The sequence below is a fragment of the Tachypleus tridentatus genome, chromosome 1, assembly GCF_004210375.1.
Source record: "Tachypleus tridentatus isolate NWPU-2018 chromosome 1, ASM421037v1, whole genome shotgun sequence".
NCBI lineage: Eukaryota > Metazoa > Arthropoda > Merostomata > Xiphosura > Limulidae > Tachypleus > Tachypleus tridentatus.
This window is the reverse complement of record NC_134825.1, coordinates 23,251,612-23,269,853: the sequence shown is the minus strand read 5'-3', so window position 1 is coordinate 23,269,853 and position 18,242 is coordinate 23,251,612. Positions and strand designations below refer to the sequence as shown.

The 18,242-nt window shown below is 33.5% G+C and overlaps 1 protein-coding gene across 1 annotated transcript in view; it reads left to right on the top strand.

Annotated features, from left to right (window-relative positions):
• LOC143232223 (uncharacterized) overlaps positions 1 to 17,669 on the top strand; it is a 50,993-nt gene extending 33,324 nt beyond the window's left edge. The window contains exons 2-4 of the mRNA XM_076467386.1: positions 8,248 to 8,336; positions 8,576 to 8,587; positions 17,505 to 17,669. Of these exons, the coding sequence (XP_076323501.1) occupies positions 8,248 to 8,336; positions 8,576 to 8,587; positions 17,505 to 17,669 (266 nt within the window). The remainder of the gene's footprint in view (positions 1 to 8,247; positions 8,337 to 8,575; positions 8,588 to 17,504) is intronic.
• The last annotated feature ends 573 nt before the right edge of the window (positions 17,670 to 18,242 follow it).

Sequence of the window (18,242 nt, the reverse complement as noted above, 5' to 3'; positions counted from 1 at the left end):
ATGTAGTTGTTAACATGTTGTTGGTGTTGTGTGTCAAAGTCGGCCGATTTTAGGTCACTGAAAGAGGATTCGTAGTAGTCTGATTTTAGGTTGTGTGAACAGAAGTATTATATACAAGTCTAAAGAGGTTATAATTTCATTATATATATCTATAGCTAGGCCTCATTTGAAATACTGTGTTCAGTCTTAGATTCTTTTCTTTAGGAGGATAAGTTAAGGTTTTTGAAATTGTGTTCTCTTTAAAAAAGAAAGGTTAGAAAGCATCTTATTGAAGTGTTCAAGATTGTGAAGGAAATTGATAGTTTGTGATTATTATGTTGACGCATCTTCCTTTTTTCGTAGTTAATTATAATAATAGGAGTATTAGCGGACACAAAATATAAATTGTGGCAAAGTCTTTTTCTGCTGACAAAGTTTTGTTTTTCTAACAGGGTGATTGACCCCAGAATGGTTTACGTTCTGATTTTGTGGAGGCAATAAATTTTAGAGTTTTGATCAGGTTTACTTAGAAGTTCGTACAAAGCTACACGAAGCTTATTAGCGCTAGCCATTCCTAAATTAGCACTGAAAGACCAGAGGGAAGGCAGCTAAGTCATACCACCAATTTCCAACTCTTTACTCTTTTAGCAGGGAATATTGAGATCGACCTTCACCTAATAACGCTCCCATGGCTGAAAAGGCAAGCATGTTTGTTGGAACGAGGATTCTAATCTGCGATTCACAGCTTGCAAGTCGAAAGGCTTAACCACTTGGCCGTGCCAGGCCTAAATGTAATAGAAATCTTAATAACTACATGAATGATAACGGTTCGTCTCGATACTTTTTTTATTTATAATAATTTAGTCTGGAGTACAGGACAGACGAGATGAACCAACAGGTATCTTGTTGTCCCTAAGCGTTATTAAATAAATAAACCTAAGGCTTCAGTGAAAGAAGACTTAAAATTATTAAAGGTTCTAATAACACTGAATAACTGCTGGAAAGTGTTTATTGCATTTCAAAATTTGTTTGGTTTGGTTTGTTTTGAATTCGCGCAAAGCTACAGTTCAAAATTTGTAGTATACGATGGAGGGATTTACATATTTTGATTTTAAAAAAATACATTTGATTAAAAAACTTAGAGAAAATACCTTTAAGCTTTAGGTAATTTTAAAATAGCTTTTGGTCCAGCATGGCCAAGTGTGTTAAAGCGTGCGACTCGTAATTTGATTTGAAGGTCGCGGGTTTGCATCACCGTCGCGCCAAATATGATCGCCCTTTCAGCCGTGAGTGCGTTATAATGTGACGATCAGTCCTACTATTCGTTGCTAAAAGAGTAGCCCAAGAGTTGGCGGTGGGTAGTGATGACTAGCTGCCTTCCCTCTAGTCTTACACTATTAAATTAGGGACGGCTGGCACAGATAGCCCTCGTAAAGCTTTGTGCGAAATTCAAAAAACAAACAAACAAAATAGCTTTTTTATTTGAACCATCGTTAAATGTACTAACTTTGATAAAGTCACAAAGGTGAAACGTTGGCTCCAATAAAAAGTTCTTTTATCCGGTGCTTATAGGTTGTTTTTCACTAACGTTTAATCAATACTCAACAATACAAAAACAGTAAAAATTAAAACCTTCTATAAAACAATATTCTTTTCCAGTATGTGTGTGTGTTTTCTTATAGCAAACCCACATCGGGCTATCTGCTGAGTCCACCGTGTGGAACCAAACCCCTGATTTTAGCGTTGTAAATCCGTAGATCCGTAGACTTACCGTTGTACCAGCGGGGATCTTCTGTGGTGTAACTCAATCAATATTTATCGTATCCAAATACATTGTCATTTCATATATTTTTAAATAAGTTCGTTCATATCGAGTTTATATTATTATTTTTACTTTATCCGCTGTTTCTGATGGTTTTCGCAACCAAACCTTTCTATACTCAAATATAAATCAATTCTTTAAACATTATGTAAACGAACAGAACATTAAAAGGTTAATAATAAGAAGAACTGAATCGTGTGAAAGTTATATATACATCTGTACACGTCATAATAAATATATCGTTGAACTATATCTAAAATATCATCCGGAACAACAAATAGAAAAATAACATGAATTTACTCAGTTGTTTTTTTTTCCAAGTTTTAAATTATTTACTTTTGTAAGTTAATATAAACAACAAAAACAATAATTAGAAAGTCCAAAACAGTCCACTTTTTATGAATGGTCTATTATTTTCCAGTAGCTCCTGTTAAAGAAGAATAAACCAATCTTTGAAAAAGTTTGAGCTTCAATTAATCTTCAGAGTGCTTCAGTTAGATTCGTTTACCATGTTAAAAATAAGCGTATAGTACAAGAACGTTTAGTGTTGAGGTATCGATGACATGTTTAACTGTATTATAATAACGTCAGGAGCATTCAATGTTAGAAAACGTTGATTTGATCGAAAGTTTCATGTGATACAATCCTGCTATATTTTTGTTTTTAAGAATTTTAAGAAAATCATAGAAAATACCGAGAGCACGTGATTCATGATGATAAACTCACTTGAAGAAAAATGTATTATATTATCCATACCAATCGTCTTTAGAATACTCTGAGAACAAGAAGTTTCGTTGTTTAATATATTACAGTAAGCTCGCTTACTTCTGTCTTTAGATTCATAGTAAACTGACCCCGGCGTGGACAGGTGGTTAGGACGCTCGACTTTTAATCTGAGAGTCGAGGGTTTGAGCCCTCGTCTCACCAAACATACTCGCCATTTCAGCCCCTTTATAATGTGAATACCAATCCTACTATTCTTTGGTAAAAGAGTAACCCAAAAGTTGGCGGAGGGTGGTGATGACTAGTTTGCCTTCACTCTAGTTTTACACTGCTAGATTAGGGGCGGCTGAAGCAGATAGCACTCGCGTAGCTTTCCAAGAAATTAAAAAACAAACAATAAATTTGTCCCACCTCAAATTTCAAAATCAACTTTAAAGTCTGTAATATATGATGAATGATGCTTGCACTGTAGCAGAACGAAAGATATGGGTCACTTACAGAGATGCCACCATTACAATTATATGAATTGTCAATAGAATTAATGCATGGCAGAAGTTTGGGACTATTCATGAGAGCAGAAATTACCAATGATAAAGTACGTAACTGATTGGTTGTTATAAAGTAAAACTGTTTCGTTATATAGCTACACTGGCATTCTGCTAGGTCACAATGTATCGATAGGAAAATGAAGGAAAATAAGAAAAATATTGAATGAAAAGGAAATAAGGAAACTCTTAGAGTTTTGAATGGAATAAATAACATTTTATGTTTGTGCTGGGTATGTCTTTGATGAACAGCAGTTTTGAGATAACTCAACTCTAGAAAGAAAAATGTTCCTTCTCTTCTTGGTCTGCTTATGAGAGTTGCATGCCACTGTCATTAGCTAACACCCACATAAATTGTGCTTATTGTGATTTTTGTTTCATGATGATGCCATCATGTAAGAATAGTCCTCCATCAATAGCAGAGGTGCCAACCATTATGATTTGAGTGTAATCATTACGATTTTGGTGTATACATTACAACTATATGTTCATACAGACAAATATTACGACTGTTGCAACTCCCAAATTATTATGTATTATATAGGTCTATACAATAAAGTGATAAATTGTTCCCCCAGCGTTTGAAAGGGGTGAAAAGAAAATTTCTAGTGAGATGCAAATAAATTTTGATAATAAATAAAAGACATAGTCCAAATGGCTACTTGCGATAATCATGTTTGTGCTTGAAATAATAGAAAATATTTGCATCTCCGACGTCTACCAACAGTTTGAGTGCGGTGCTTCTCCACACTTGGTACGTGGGGGATCCATAGTTACGTCATCAATGCTTGTCAGCCAATCAGCGCTCGCGTAGATGGGCATTTCTCCTTTTCTAAGCGGCATAGAAACACCAATGCGATCGTTCACAAGTTGGAAAAAAAGAGGCCTCGTTTACCAGATTGTCTTGTTTCTGGCAAATCTAAATGGACTAAAACCGTGAATCAAAATTTTAGGAAAGAGTATAGTGCAAAATATCCGGTCATTGCATCAAAAGTCAGTGACAGCCATGCGTTTTGTACAGTTTGTCACATCGATCTTTCTGTGGCGCATGGCGGGATAAACGATTGTTCCAGACATAAAAAAACCTGCATCTCACCAACAAAAGGCTGAGGCGAAGATAAAAACGATGCAGATAACGACATTTATGATTAAGAATTCAGAATATGAAACCATAAATGCAGAAGTGATGTTCACGCAATTCGTTATTGCTCATACTTTATTCCTACCAGTAGCCGATCATGCAGGACATCTATTCAAAAAAATGTTCCCAGACTCCGATATAGCGAAAAAATATGGCTGCGCCAGAACCAAAGCTACAGCCATTTTACAAATGTTGGGTTGGATCCACAGATGGATCCACAGACATGGATGACTCAAAACTGTATCCAGTGATTGTACGATATCTTGACCATTTGCTTGGAAAAATTGTTTGTTCTCTTTTGGCAATGGTGGAATGGAAAGAAGCTTCAACAGGAGAGAGTATTTTCAAACTTTTGGACCACGAACTGACAAAGAGGAAAATTCCATGGGAAAACTGTCGTAGTTTTTCTTCATACAATGCCTCAGTTATGTCTGCTATGGGTAAAGGTGTGATGGGACACATCTCAAGACGACAACCTAGCATTTACTTCATGGGCTGTGCCTGTCACCTCATAAATATTGCTGCCCAGAAAGCTTTCAGAGAACTGCCCTGCTCAGTTTCTGATATATTGATAGATATCTACTATTTTCTGGACAAAAGTGCTAGCAGAAAACAACATTTCAAAGAGTTTCAAGGATTGTATGAGAAAGAAACAAGAAAAATTCTACAACTTGTTAACACAAGATGGCTATCGCTTGGGGTGTACCTCATTAGAATGTTGGGCATGTGGAAGCCATTGAAAATGTATTTTCACTGTGAAATGAAAAAAAAAACTAGATTCAAAAGGATCTAAACGTGCAGCTAAGTCAGACAGAAAGACCTTAACAGTCAGGATATCCTCTCAGCCACACAGGGACACAAGACAACAGTCTAGAAAAGCAGACAAAGAAACATTTGATATAACTCAATATATGTTTAGGCAGTCTAACCTTGAACTAAAGAAGAGACAATCAATGAAAAAAAGAGAAGAAAACAACAGCTAGCAAGAAAGTAACCAAGAAAGTTATGCGCAGAGCAAGTTAGATAAGTTAACAGTTTTCTTGGACATCAAAATGGACTTGTTATTTTGTCTTTTTCTTCAGTCTGCAATTCCTCTATTTGAGCAAGCCAATTTGATATTGCAAAGAGAAGACCCTTGCATACACATTATGCATAGAACTCTGATTACACAAGTTAAAAATATACTTGTCAGATACATAAAGCCAGAATATCTTGAAGACAACATCACTGAACTTGATGACAACAATGAATCCTTACACAAATCTGATGAGGCAATTTCTATTGGAAATGCTGCCAAGGAATACATTGTTAAATATGAAAAGGACCTGGACCTGATCAGCTTCTACACCAGTATCAAGAAATACAATATTGCAGCTATAAATTACATGATGAAACATTTCCCTCTAAATGATAAAATTCTGATTCACGAAGAGGTTTCTGATCCAAAACTTCAAGTCAGCAAAGATTTCTCTTCTCTACGCTTCTTCACAGACAGGTATCCTGTCCTTGTCAATACACATGAGCACGACACTATTGACAAGTTGGAAGGGCAATATTTGAACTATCAAATTGATACTTTCTCAGAAACTGTCCTTCAGTTGAATGTTGACAAATTTTGGGTTCAGCTGTCTACATTTAAGGATGAAAATGGCAACCAGAAGTATGACATTCTGTGTAGGGTTATGCTTGGAATTCTTACAATATTCCATTCTAATGCTGACAGTGAAAGGATATTTAATTTAGTGACTAAAAACAAAAGCAAGTTCAAACCAAACTTGAGCACCTCAGTTTTGAGTAGTATTATAACACATAAGATGTGTATGCAGTCAAATGGACAATGTTGTTATAACTCTCAACCAACCAGAGACATTCTCATGAAAGCAAAGGCTGCAACAGCTGCAAAAGTATTACAATAAGTGTCATAAACGTGATATAAACAAGTCCTTACACAAAGGCTTTTTATGCTTACTGTATGTGCATGTTCAATGTTTGTTAAATTGAACTAAATAAAAGACACAATTTCAAAAGAATTTTTTTTATTTATTAAATACACAAAACACAGTCATAAATGAGCAATCTAGAGGAGTAATAAATAATAATAGTTATAATAATAAACAGCTTTGATACATTGGTTAGGCCTAGTCGCCGCAAATGATAAAGGGCTTTGTCTACAATCATTACGCTCAGTAATTTGAAATAGTTGGCATCTCTGCACTTAACACTACACCCTGTGGTCTTTCTTAAACACAGAATGGAATATATGAGCAATTTTTCACTGTGGTCTTCCTTTAAAATGTTCCTATTTTTTTAGCTCTAGGGGAATTTTTCTGAAAGTACAAGTCAACACAAATAATACACACCAACACATAACTAGAATATGTTTTTGTTTTGTGAACTTAAAAATTTCAGAACCCGATGCCAAAAGTAAATTTCTATTGAAAAACAATTTCTACAGTGTCTCATCTTTCAAGAACTTACTTGGCTGTAGACAGTTAAATTAGCTACTTGACTGTAACTTCATTAAAATAAATATACATACATGTTTTGGTGTTTCAAGACAAAGTAAAGGAAACATAATAAGAAAACCGTTATATAAAGAACTTTCTGTATAGACAAGTGATTTAATATCAAGAAAGGTAAAGCACCTGCATAAATTAATCATATAATATTTACAATTCACTATTTAAAATAAAAGATTGGTTCTTAAAGTGTGATGACAAAGTAAATGTTCAGGGATCACGCCTATGAGTCACGCTAATAAAGTGTTTTTACTGAAAGGATCGTGCACGATGGTGATAAATCATCACTCTGAGTTTCATTCCCAGTTGTAGTTCTCTAATGAAAAATTAGCATTTAAGCAAGCATTAAAAGAACGTCGAAGATTAATGTTCATCGATACCTAATAATCAAGTTAAGAGGGTGTTTCTCAAGTACGAACATGCGGAAAGCTTTCTTTAACTTTCGACGTGACAACATTTTTCCATCCACTTATTAAAAACACAGCATACTTTAAAGTTTACGAGAAAAAATAACAGCACTCGGATGTTGTAATACCTCATCCTGTCGGATATCAAGATCAGAAAGAGATGTTAAACATTACGAGTTTTTTAACCAAGTTACTTTCATTATCCATGCAACGTAATTTGTAACTTTTCTACCTAATGCAAAATATAACATTTTGTGAAAACGTTTCAGCCAACATTGTATAAAAATATACAAAATCCTAATGAAACAGTAATTGAAATATATGAAACATAAGTAACAAGAACAATAATGACACAGTTTAACACTCCTACGAAAAGACGTTTCTAGTCCTGATTTCTCCAAGCCCGTTCCCCTGGCTGTGGTTTCGCTAGATAGTAGATAGGGACAGTGGGAATCTCGTTAATCCATTCATTAATGGATTTAAATGGCAATTTCATTTAAATACAAAATTATTAGCCTAATATTAATAACCTTTCAAGTTGCTCTGGGGCCTATTAGGCCCCACTTTTCGTAGGAGTGTTAAAAACGACCTTTTCTTTCTCAATAACTCTACTAGTACGTTAAGTTTTAAACTCTGTAACTAGTTTGATATACCGCGTTCAACGGCTCAAAATTTACGAAATAATATTTCTAATTTATTCCACACTAGCAGACATTTCGAAGTTATTAAAGCTGGATTTGAATATTGTTCTCCAGACTAAGTTTATACTTGTAGACAACAGAACCAGTAGTTGAAAGAGCTATGTTTTTATGTGATTTACCAAACTTTTTTCTAACTCCATATGGGAAATGATGACCGAAGTTAGGTAAGTATAATTCTTTTGTTACTTGAGGTTGATTCCATGTTAAATGTATACATGCACGAATGCTTACTAAGCCTATTTAAAATCTTATTATGTTAACTTATTATGACATATCTTGTATGTTTTCTTTCTGTTTTATTTCTCTTGAAAAGTGAATAACAAGGTTGAGTAATATACCGATTTACCTTACTGCACACTTAGCTACTAAATTATAAAAAAAATTAACACATTTTTTTTACAACTCAACAGAAAAACGCAGTCCTTTCAACACCTTTAGGGACGACACTTCAGTTTGGTCTCCTCAGTTTTCGTACACTTCACTAGAGTGGAAAAGGGCGGTACGTAAAGCTAGACAATAAAAATGTCATTGATAGTTTCTATTTGGAAAACAAATACACAGTATACATGCACGTTTCTCTTCTTAGGGAAGCTTCGATCTTGAGAACAAAACAACTAATTATCTAGTTTATATAAACGCTTTTACACTGTTATTAACTATAGAAACTCAGTTTTTTTTGCTTTTAAATAGCATCTAAACATACGAACTAATTCTTGATTTTTATGCTACTTTTTGCAGCAGATGAACTTGGTAAGTGTCTTCCAAATTTTATTTTGCACTTTACTGTACATTTCTCTTTTATTTTCAAATGTATTTTAGTAGTTTTAATTTCCTATTCACTACGTTGTACAACTTACTGCTAAACGTCGTTACAGTGAAAACATCCAACTGAATATAAAGAGATTGAAACATCTAAAAAACTAGTAAATTATAATTTAGAAACTCCAGTAAAAATGGATTATTTTTTATTTTAAAACTATTTTATAACCTAATGATAGTGAGCATACAACATTTTCACTATTTGTTATGAAGGAGAGTTTTTAACGTCATATAGAGATCGTTTAACTACGAGTTGGGTAACGCTTTCTATTACTTTATTTGGTGGATTGTACTCTGGAAAACTTCATTTATTAAGATGAAATCGATACGCAGGTCAAAGCTTATTATTCTAATTAAGTTACCAAAGAAATGTTAATTATGCTTTTGTTTATCATGTTTACTAACCTATACGATTACATAAATTTAAATATTAAATAGTAACAATGTTTATTATTAGAAACTCATTTTTAACTAGTTTTTATCCTGGCTGTTTTTTATATGGCTGCTTCTCTACTGTTGTTGTAAACAAAGTTATTATAGTGTTGGTAAGAACTGAAATTCGATTCTGGTTCCTATTAGTGGACATTTGGTGTATTAATTGTAGTCATATAACGTTGTTCATCTTATTTGAAAAGGTACAAAGAATATGTAAACAGCATAATGTCTACATAGCATACGAAAGCCACAAGACATATAATTGTAATTAGTATAGACCAAACCACCAGAAGAAAAATACTAAAGAATTGCGTCATCCACTCTGAATGTAAATTCCATTATGATCGAGAAACAAACCGACCAATAAAAACCAGAATTGTAACAGATGTACAAGACTTAATAGCACTGAACTCTCTGTAATACTATTACTAATACGATAATAATAATATATGTACCACACATGAGAGAAAAAAGGTAAAAAGGTATTCTCCATCAAGCTAACTGATAAAAAAGTCAGTTCACTTAACGTATCACTAGATAATTAGGTTAAAAAATTTAGTTATTTGACTGAAGGCCCAGGATTGAATCCCCGCTTTTATCCATAGAGACAACAGTATTTTCAGAACTTCCCTGAAGATTGTTGAAGATTAGAAGCTGAAACATATGCTAAAAGTAATGCTAAATTATAAAACATTTGCTAATTAATAATAAGACGTAGAAGATTATATATATCGGCAGCTATTAATGGTGATAACAACCAACATCCGATCACTACAACCTTACCTTAAAAACTTGAAGGTTTTGATTCACTTTATCAAACTTTATTTTTTAATTGTATTAAATTGAACTCACTGTTTATATAATCTTGAAATATAAATATATTTTAAACCAACCGTAAATACATCATTGAAAAAATACTGTTAAAGGTGAATTGCCGAATAAGTAAACTCTAATCATTATAGGTTGTAGTTTTTCTTTGTGTTGGTTTGTGGCATGAAACACCCCTTAGGTAGTTTGTTATAAAAGCTCGTTTTTTATTATTTAATTGGCTAATTTTATTTTTACATTATTTAAGACTAATTTTATTTTTACATTATTTAAGACTAATTTTATTTTTACTTATTTGTTTTAATGCAAAGCTACATAATAAGTTGTACAGAGAACTGAACCCTGGATCCTAGTGTTGAAATTTTAGTTCTGATCTTATATACTCACTTCGGACATCCGGTGGCTCAATGATACAACTGTGCGTTTACTAACGCTCATAATCTGTTTTCAATACTCAAGGTGGACAGAGCACCAATATATAGATCATTGCGCTAAATGGCAAACAATGTATATTTTCTATTAATAATTATATTTATTTTTAACATAATAGTAATATTCTTTCACACTCTCTATAATTTAGAAAACAAAAATTAGCATGCAAATTTCATAAGTTTTATTTTAAATTTTCTCTAATAAATTAAATTATACGTAAAAGAAAAAAGTATTTAAACTAGTTAAAACCAGAGAAAACATACACTTATTTAACTGCAGATGTAAAAAAGTACCTGTTTTTGAATTTTGCAGATTTAAACGTAAACTTTTTATACTTCAAATTCCGGGAAAAAAAAAACGAGCATGTTCACATTCGTTTCTGAATGTTTTGTGGTATTCTTTTAGCAAACTGTTTAGTTTAGTGCAAACCTACGCAATGGAGATGGGTAAATTTCTGTCTGCCGCACTTTAACTGTAAATCAATAATCTTTCCGCCTATTCATACGATAAATTTAGCAAAGACAAAATTCCTAACAGCGAATTAGAATTACATATAATATACAAGCTACTAAAAAAAATTATGGCAAACAGCTATTTTTAAATAGAAGCAATCGAGAAACAGTCTTTCTACTTTTACACTATAATGAATATGTTAATATAAGTGTTAACATAACGAAATACAAAAGGCATAACACGTGGGCATTGTTTATTCTTTATTTAAAATTTCGAAGTTGCTTTCTTGTTTTTTGACGTATCTATAGATCGTAGAACAATACAGATAAACTAAGATACACAAATGTTGATTATAATACATCTTTAATAGCTTCAGTCTCATTATATCACTTTTTTTCACAACTGCCAGAACTGTTATAAAAATAACCTGGTTGTTTTTTGTTTCGCCTTGATCATTCAGAGTTTACACATATTTTGCTTCAAAGTGCTCAACGATAGGGTTTCAATATTCGTAGTGGGCACAAGAAAATACAGATCAAAATGTAGCTTTATGCTTAAAAATTAACAAGTTATGCCACATGAACGGACTTGTGAATATTTCATAGTGTAGCTTTGTGTTTAACAACAAACACGTTTCAACCACACGAACTGAATTGGGATGACCTGTTTTCGCTTGTTTAATATATCAGTTTTGTTTTAAGTTATTAGACAAAATACTATAAAGTTTAATTAAGTAAAAGCATATACTGTCGTATCTGTTTAAGCGTTCTAATTTTATTATACAAAATATCTGTATACTTTTCAATATTCATTGTTCATTGATGAAACAACAACTACTTAAAAAGTTTGTTTGTCGGTTTTTCGTAGTTAAGCAAAAAACTACACAATGGAATAATTGTTCTGTACCCATCATGGTTATCGAAACCCGGCTTTTAGTGTCATTAGTCTTCAAACTTACCGCTGAGTCACGAAAATATTATCGCTAAGAATTCATTAGCTATTTTCACTCTCTATTTTCTCTTGTTATTCAAGACGCCAGATATTACTATAAATAATCTAGGATTATCTTTATCAAACAAAGATAATAGCTATTTGATATATAATATAAATATATAATATTATATACTTTATCTTGAAATACACTATACGACACTCCTTTTAATTAGTGGGTTCGGATATTTCAGCCACAACCATTGCTAACAGGTGCATAAAATCAAGCATACAGCCATGTAATCTTCATAGACAAACATTAGCAGTAGAATGGGTTGTACTGAAGAGCTCAGTGACTTTCAACGTGTCACTGTCATAGAATGCCACCTCTCCAACAAGTCAGTTCGTCAAATTTCTACCCTGGTAGAGATCACCCCAGTCAACTATAAGTGCTGTTATTGTAAAGTGAAAACGTCTAGGAGCAACAACAGCTCAGCCACGAAGCGGTAGGCCACACAAACTCATAGAACGGGACCGCCGATTGCTAAGACGCGTAGAGCGTAAAAATCGTCTGTCCACAGTTGCAACACTCACTACCGAGTTCCAAACTGCCTCTGGAAGCAAGGTCTGCACAAGAAATGTTCGTTGAGAGCTTCATGAAATGGGTTTTCATGGCCAAGCAGCCGCACACAAGCCTAAGATCACCATGCGCAATACCAAGCGTCGGCTGGAGTGGTGTAAAGCACACCGCCATTGGACACTGTGCAGTGAAAACGATTTCTCTGGAGCGATGAATCACGCTTCAATATCTGGCAGTTTGACGGACGAATATGGATTTGGCGGATGCCAGGAGAACGCTACCTGTCTGAATGCACAGTGCCAACTGTACAGTTTTGTGGAGGAAGAATGATGGTCTGGGGTTGTTTTTCATGGTTTGGGTTAGGATATTTAGTTCCAGTGAAGGAAAATCTTAATACCACAGCACACAATGACATTCTAGAGAATTGTGTGCTTCCAACTTTGTGGTAACAGTTTGGAGAAGGCCCTTTTTCATTTTAACATGACAATGTCCCCGAGCACAAAGCGAGGTCCATGAAGACATGGTTTCCCGAGATTGATGTGGAAGAACGTGACTGGCCTACACAGAGCCCTGACCTCAACCCCATCGAACACTTTTGGGATAAATTTGAACGTCGACTACGAACCAGACCTTCTCGCCCGACCTCACTAATGCTCTTGTAGCTGAATACAAGCGAATCCTCGCAGCCATGTTCCAAAATCTAGTGAAAAGCCTTCCCAGAAGAGTGGAGGTTGTTATAGCAGTAAAGGGGAACCAACTCCATATTAATCCCCATGGCTTTGAATGAAATGTTCAACAAGCACATGCGGGTGTGATGGTCTGGTGTCCACATACTTTAGGCCATGTAGTGTATATTTTACTCTATTTTGTTTTGTTATTCAGGACACCAGATATTACTACGAATAGTCTATGATTATCGTTATAAAACAAAGGTAATAGTTATTTGATGAATTATAACTTTGTCTTGAAAGATATTTTGTCTTAAGATCTGAGTATTAAATTCATACGTATATAACCTATGTGTTATTTTAATTAAAATCTTCAACATTTTCTATTTTGAAATAAATTGTACTTCTTAAACTAAAAACAATACTTTTAATCATTTTCCCACATGCTCCAGGGAATAAGAGTAAGTAATGTTTATATATATTCTGTATGTGTATTTATTATCTGGTTTGAAGGCAAGAGTATTTTCAGAAGACAGTAGCTAACAGTAATTAAATCAATGAAAGAAGCTTGGATGAATCCACAGTCACATGTCACTGTGATACCTATCCCAATTCATAGTCACAAGTCACTGCAATACCTATCCCAATTCATAGTCACAAGTCACTGTAATACGTATCCCAATTCACAGTGACATGTCACTGTGATACCTATCCCAATTCATAGTCACAAGTCACTGTGATACCTATCCCAATTCACAGTCACATGTCACTGTGATACCTATCCCAATTCATAGTCACAAGTAACTGTAATACCTATCCCAATTCACAGTCACATGTCACTGTGATACCTATCCCAATTCACAATCACATGTCACTGTGATACCTATCCTAATTCATAGTCACAAGTCACTGTAATATCTATCCAAATTCGTAGTCACAAGTCACTGTAATATCTATCCCAATTCATAGACATGTCTTTCTGATACCTCCTCCAATTTATAGTCACAATTTATTTATAACTGTCATAATTTGTAGTCACGATTCACTGTGATACCTATTTCGATTTATCGTAACAAGTTAGCTATACCTATCCTAATTCATACCCACAAGTCACTTTGATATCTATCCAAATTCATAGTCACAACTCACTTTAGTTCCTATTCTAATTCATAGTCACAAGTTACTTTAACACTTATTCCAAATTACAGTCATAAGTTACTTCCATACATATCCCAACTCATAACCACAACTCTCTCTGATACCTACTTTAATTGTGTCACAATGTAGTTATACCTATACTAATTTGCAGTCACGATTCACTGTGATACCTATTCCGATTTATAACAGCGAGTTAGTTTTACCTATCCATAGTCACAACTCTCTGATACTTAGCCTAATTCATAGTCACAAGTCTATCTGATACTTATTCTAATTCATTGTCACAAGTCACTTTAATACCTCCCATTTCATAGTCACAATTCGCTCTGATATCTATCATAATTCACAGTCAAAAGTCACTCTGATACTTATCCCAGTTAATAATCATAAGTCACTGTGATACCTACCTCAATTCACAGCTCTGATATCCTCCCATTTCATAACAATTCATATCATCATAATTCACAGTCAAAAGTCACTCTGATACTTATCCCAGTTAATAATCATAAGTCACTGTGATACCTACCTCAATTCACAGAGCGGCAAGTTACTGAGATACCTATTCCAATTCTTAGAGTCACAAATAACTGTGATAAACATTCCAGTTTTTATAACAATTATGGTGCTAATTTCAATTCACAGACACAAAGCAATTTGACACCTATCCTAATTACAGAGTTACAAATCACTACGGTATTTGGCTGAAGCACTAACATAACATTATTTTGAAAATTATTTGAGAATTTTCTTGTAAGCTAAGAAATATTTAACAGAAATATATATATTTCCATAAAGTAGAAACTAAAGTATTTCTAAGAAATTATGTTAGCATTATAGGCAACTGTGATTAGATATTTGATGCTGTAATCGGTATTTGTTTTAAACCGAAAATAAAAGATGGTTTTAATTGTTTGGTATTTACTATTAACATCCAGCGTGTGAGTCAGTGAGACCGAATCAGGTTTTTTGAGTGGACTAAGTTATTCAATGAAACAAACTATCATAAGGGCTGGGCCTGTTAACCTACAAAAACCACATTTTACTACCAAAACAAGTCACCACTCACTAATGTTCGACTATGAAGATGTAGAGTTTAGAGAGTTGGCCATATTATGTTCTCCTTACGCAAAATAGTTGAACTGATTATGCTCACGCAGCTACCATTTCTAACCACCCACAACAGCAGAGAGTAAACTCCTATGAGCCTTCCTCGACCATCCCTACTGACAGAGTTGGTCAAAACCACGGAGAAGAAAGATCTTATATAGTGCAATTTGTACAAACACTAAAGTGCTCTTTGTTGGACTTTGGATTCAGGCATGGTTCTTCCTTATAGTCTAGAAACAACTGCAAATTATGGCCATAATGGTGGGGAATTCATGTTCCAGGTATGACAAAGAGCTCAGATTCCTTGTCAAATTTTTAAAAACGAGAGCTTCAAAAAGCTTTGTTCAGCAATCAATCCATCAAACGTGTTCCCCTGACTCGTAGACTGGGTGTTTAAAAACCTTTTAACTGTTATTCGAAATTATAAACTACAATAATCATAATTCATACGTGCTAATATTTTGTTTTCTATTCTGTCATTTTGTTCTGTGGATTCCCAGATGGTAAGTGAACTTTGCCTACAGTAATATATAATACATACTGTCAATACGTATACTTGTTTACCCGAGAATCATAATTTATTAAGATTTACTTTCGTGTGTTAAATAAAAAAAATAACTAGAAACAGTTAATTTAAAGTTGTTTTTAACGAAAATAACATGTCTACTTTACCAATGAAACTTTAACTTTATACAAATGTGTGTCAGTTTTTTTTCTCTTTGCAAAACTTAGAATTCCAGAAATTTCTTAATTTTATAATAAACAATGTTTATACAACAGTCGTTTATAATGTTTAGCTGTAAGAAGTAAACATTAAAGTATATCAATGCCAAAAATGTGATTTTGAAATCTGAAATATTTTATACCCTAATATAATAAATTAATGTGTATACTTTTGTTTTTTCATTTTCGTCATCTGTCCAATGTTTATACCGCAATGCTTCTAAACAAGATGTGTCGGGTAAGTCTACAATTTTGTGACATCGTTATAGATGTGTGTGTTTTGTTTTCTGTTTAAATGTATAGACGTAAATATTGTTTTGAAAAGAAATGAATCGCTTCATATAGACTGTTTGAAAACACTCAAGACAATATGAATTATTTTCGCAAGCAATATATGAGAAAAAAACAACAGGTTAATCATTAAACCAGCTAAATTACCGCCCTAAATATTCAGAAAACAAGAGCCGATTATTAACAGTGTTTAGTTTGGTGATTTCTTTTACTTTAAATATTTAAATAACCAGTAATACGAGATTGTTGTGAATAAACAATATTTATATACTGTAGGATTTTCATCTGTGTTTTATTTAAGTAATATACTGATCGAGAGTATCTGTAATGACCATCTTTCTTATGTCAAAAATATTTTGATAGACGTTTGTTTGTTTTGAATTTCGCACAAAGCTACTCAAGGGCTATCTGTGCTAGCCGTCCCTAATTTAGCAGTGTAAGACTAGAGGGAAGGCAGTTAGTCATCACTACCCACCGCCAACTTTTGGGCTACTGTTTTACCAACGAAAAGTGGGATTGAACATAACATTATAACGCCCCCACGGTTGAAAGGGCGAGCATGTTTTGTGCGACGGAGATTCGACCCCGCGACCTTTAGATTACGAGTCGAACGCTTTAACCCACCTGGCCATGCCGGGCCGTTTAAATAGCTATCAAAACATTTTTGACACAAGAAAATTACAGACACCAAACTGAATATTACAAATTCGTATAAAATGAGTTATTTTGAGCTATACTGAAGATAAAATGAGAAGTTTAACATTTAATAACTATTTAATCTTTATATTTTTTATCCTAAACCTTATAACCATTCTTTTACTAATTCGTGATGACAAGAAACCCACTTGAAATAAAAAAAGTATCTGAAGACGGCTGGTATGTGTATTAAAACTTTAATTAGAATAAAGTGCAGAACAACGTTTCGACCTTCGTACGTCAAAGGTTTCTTTGTTAACCTGAGGATGACCTAAGAAGGTCGAAACATTGTTCTGTACTTTATTTTAATAAATGTTTCAATACCCATAGCATCGTCTTGAAATACATTATTTTACTAATAAATTATTATTGACATATGTCTATCAAAACCTAGAAACAAAATACAATTAAATGAGTAAGTATCCATATGGTATTAAGTAGTAATTTAATCTTTGGAAAGACTACTATAAAACCGCAAAGGGAAGAATATTGCATTTTTTAAAAATCATTGAGTATTTTCAAAAGTCTGCATTTTGTTTAAGATTAGAAAAAAGAAAAAAAACAGGAATGCTCAATGATTACAGCTATTGTGAACGTGTCTCAGATTGCAATGATTACAGCTATTGTGAACGTGTCTCAGACGAGCAAGTTTCTCAGCATTAATTACTCTATAGGCAATGATTGCACTTCGTCCGTCTATGGCCATAATTAGGCTTAACGACTGAATAAAAGCGTTCCTTGATGCCTTCACAAAGGTAATTGTAGCTTTTTCAAGCAGTCCTCTTATGTTTCTAAAGACACTCTCACGCAAACACTGATTTGGTATGTTATTGATTTTCAGAAATGAATCTAAATCCCGTCTTAAGCTCTGGTGACGTTTTTACAGAATTCTCGTAAACTTTCGTGACTGAGGTTTTATGGTTCTATAAATACCGGCATATTCTGAAGTGTTTCCTCTTTTTAATGCGACTGATTTACCATATTAGAAGCGTAAGCAGGCTGGTCATTTCCGTTTGGTTTGTTCTTACTTGTAAGTTCGTGATGTCTAAATCTCCAAATCAACAGCTGAATATAGCACATACATTAAAGCATTTAAATATGTCATTATTTACTGTCAGCGGCGTCATTACGTTCCTAGTAAAAGTATAATTTTACCTCTTAAAACCTTACAAACCACTTGCAAGTACAAGAAGGTATATGAATTATATCTATATTTGTTTGGAAAAATTAAAATACTCTAATGATTATTTTCTGATTAAAGCTAATTTTCATTAAATTATATTTC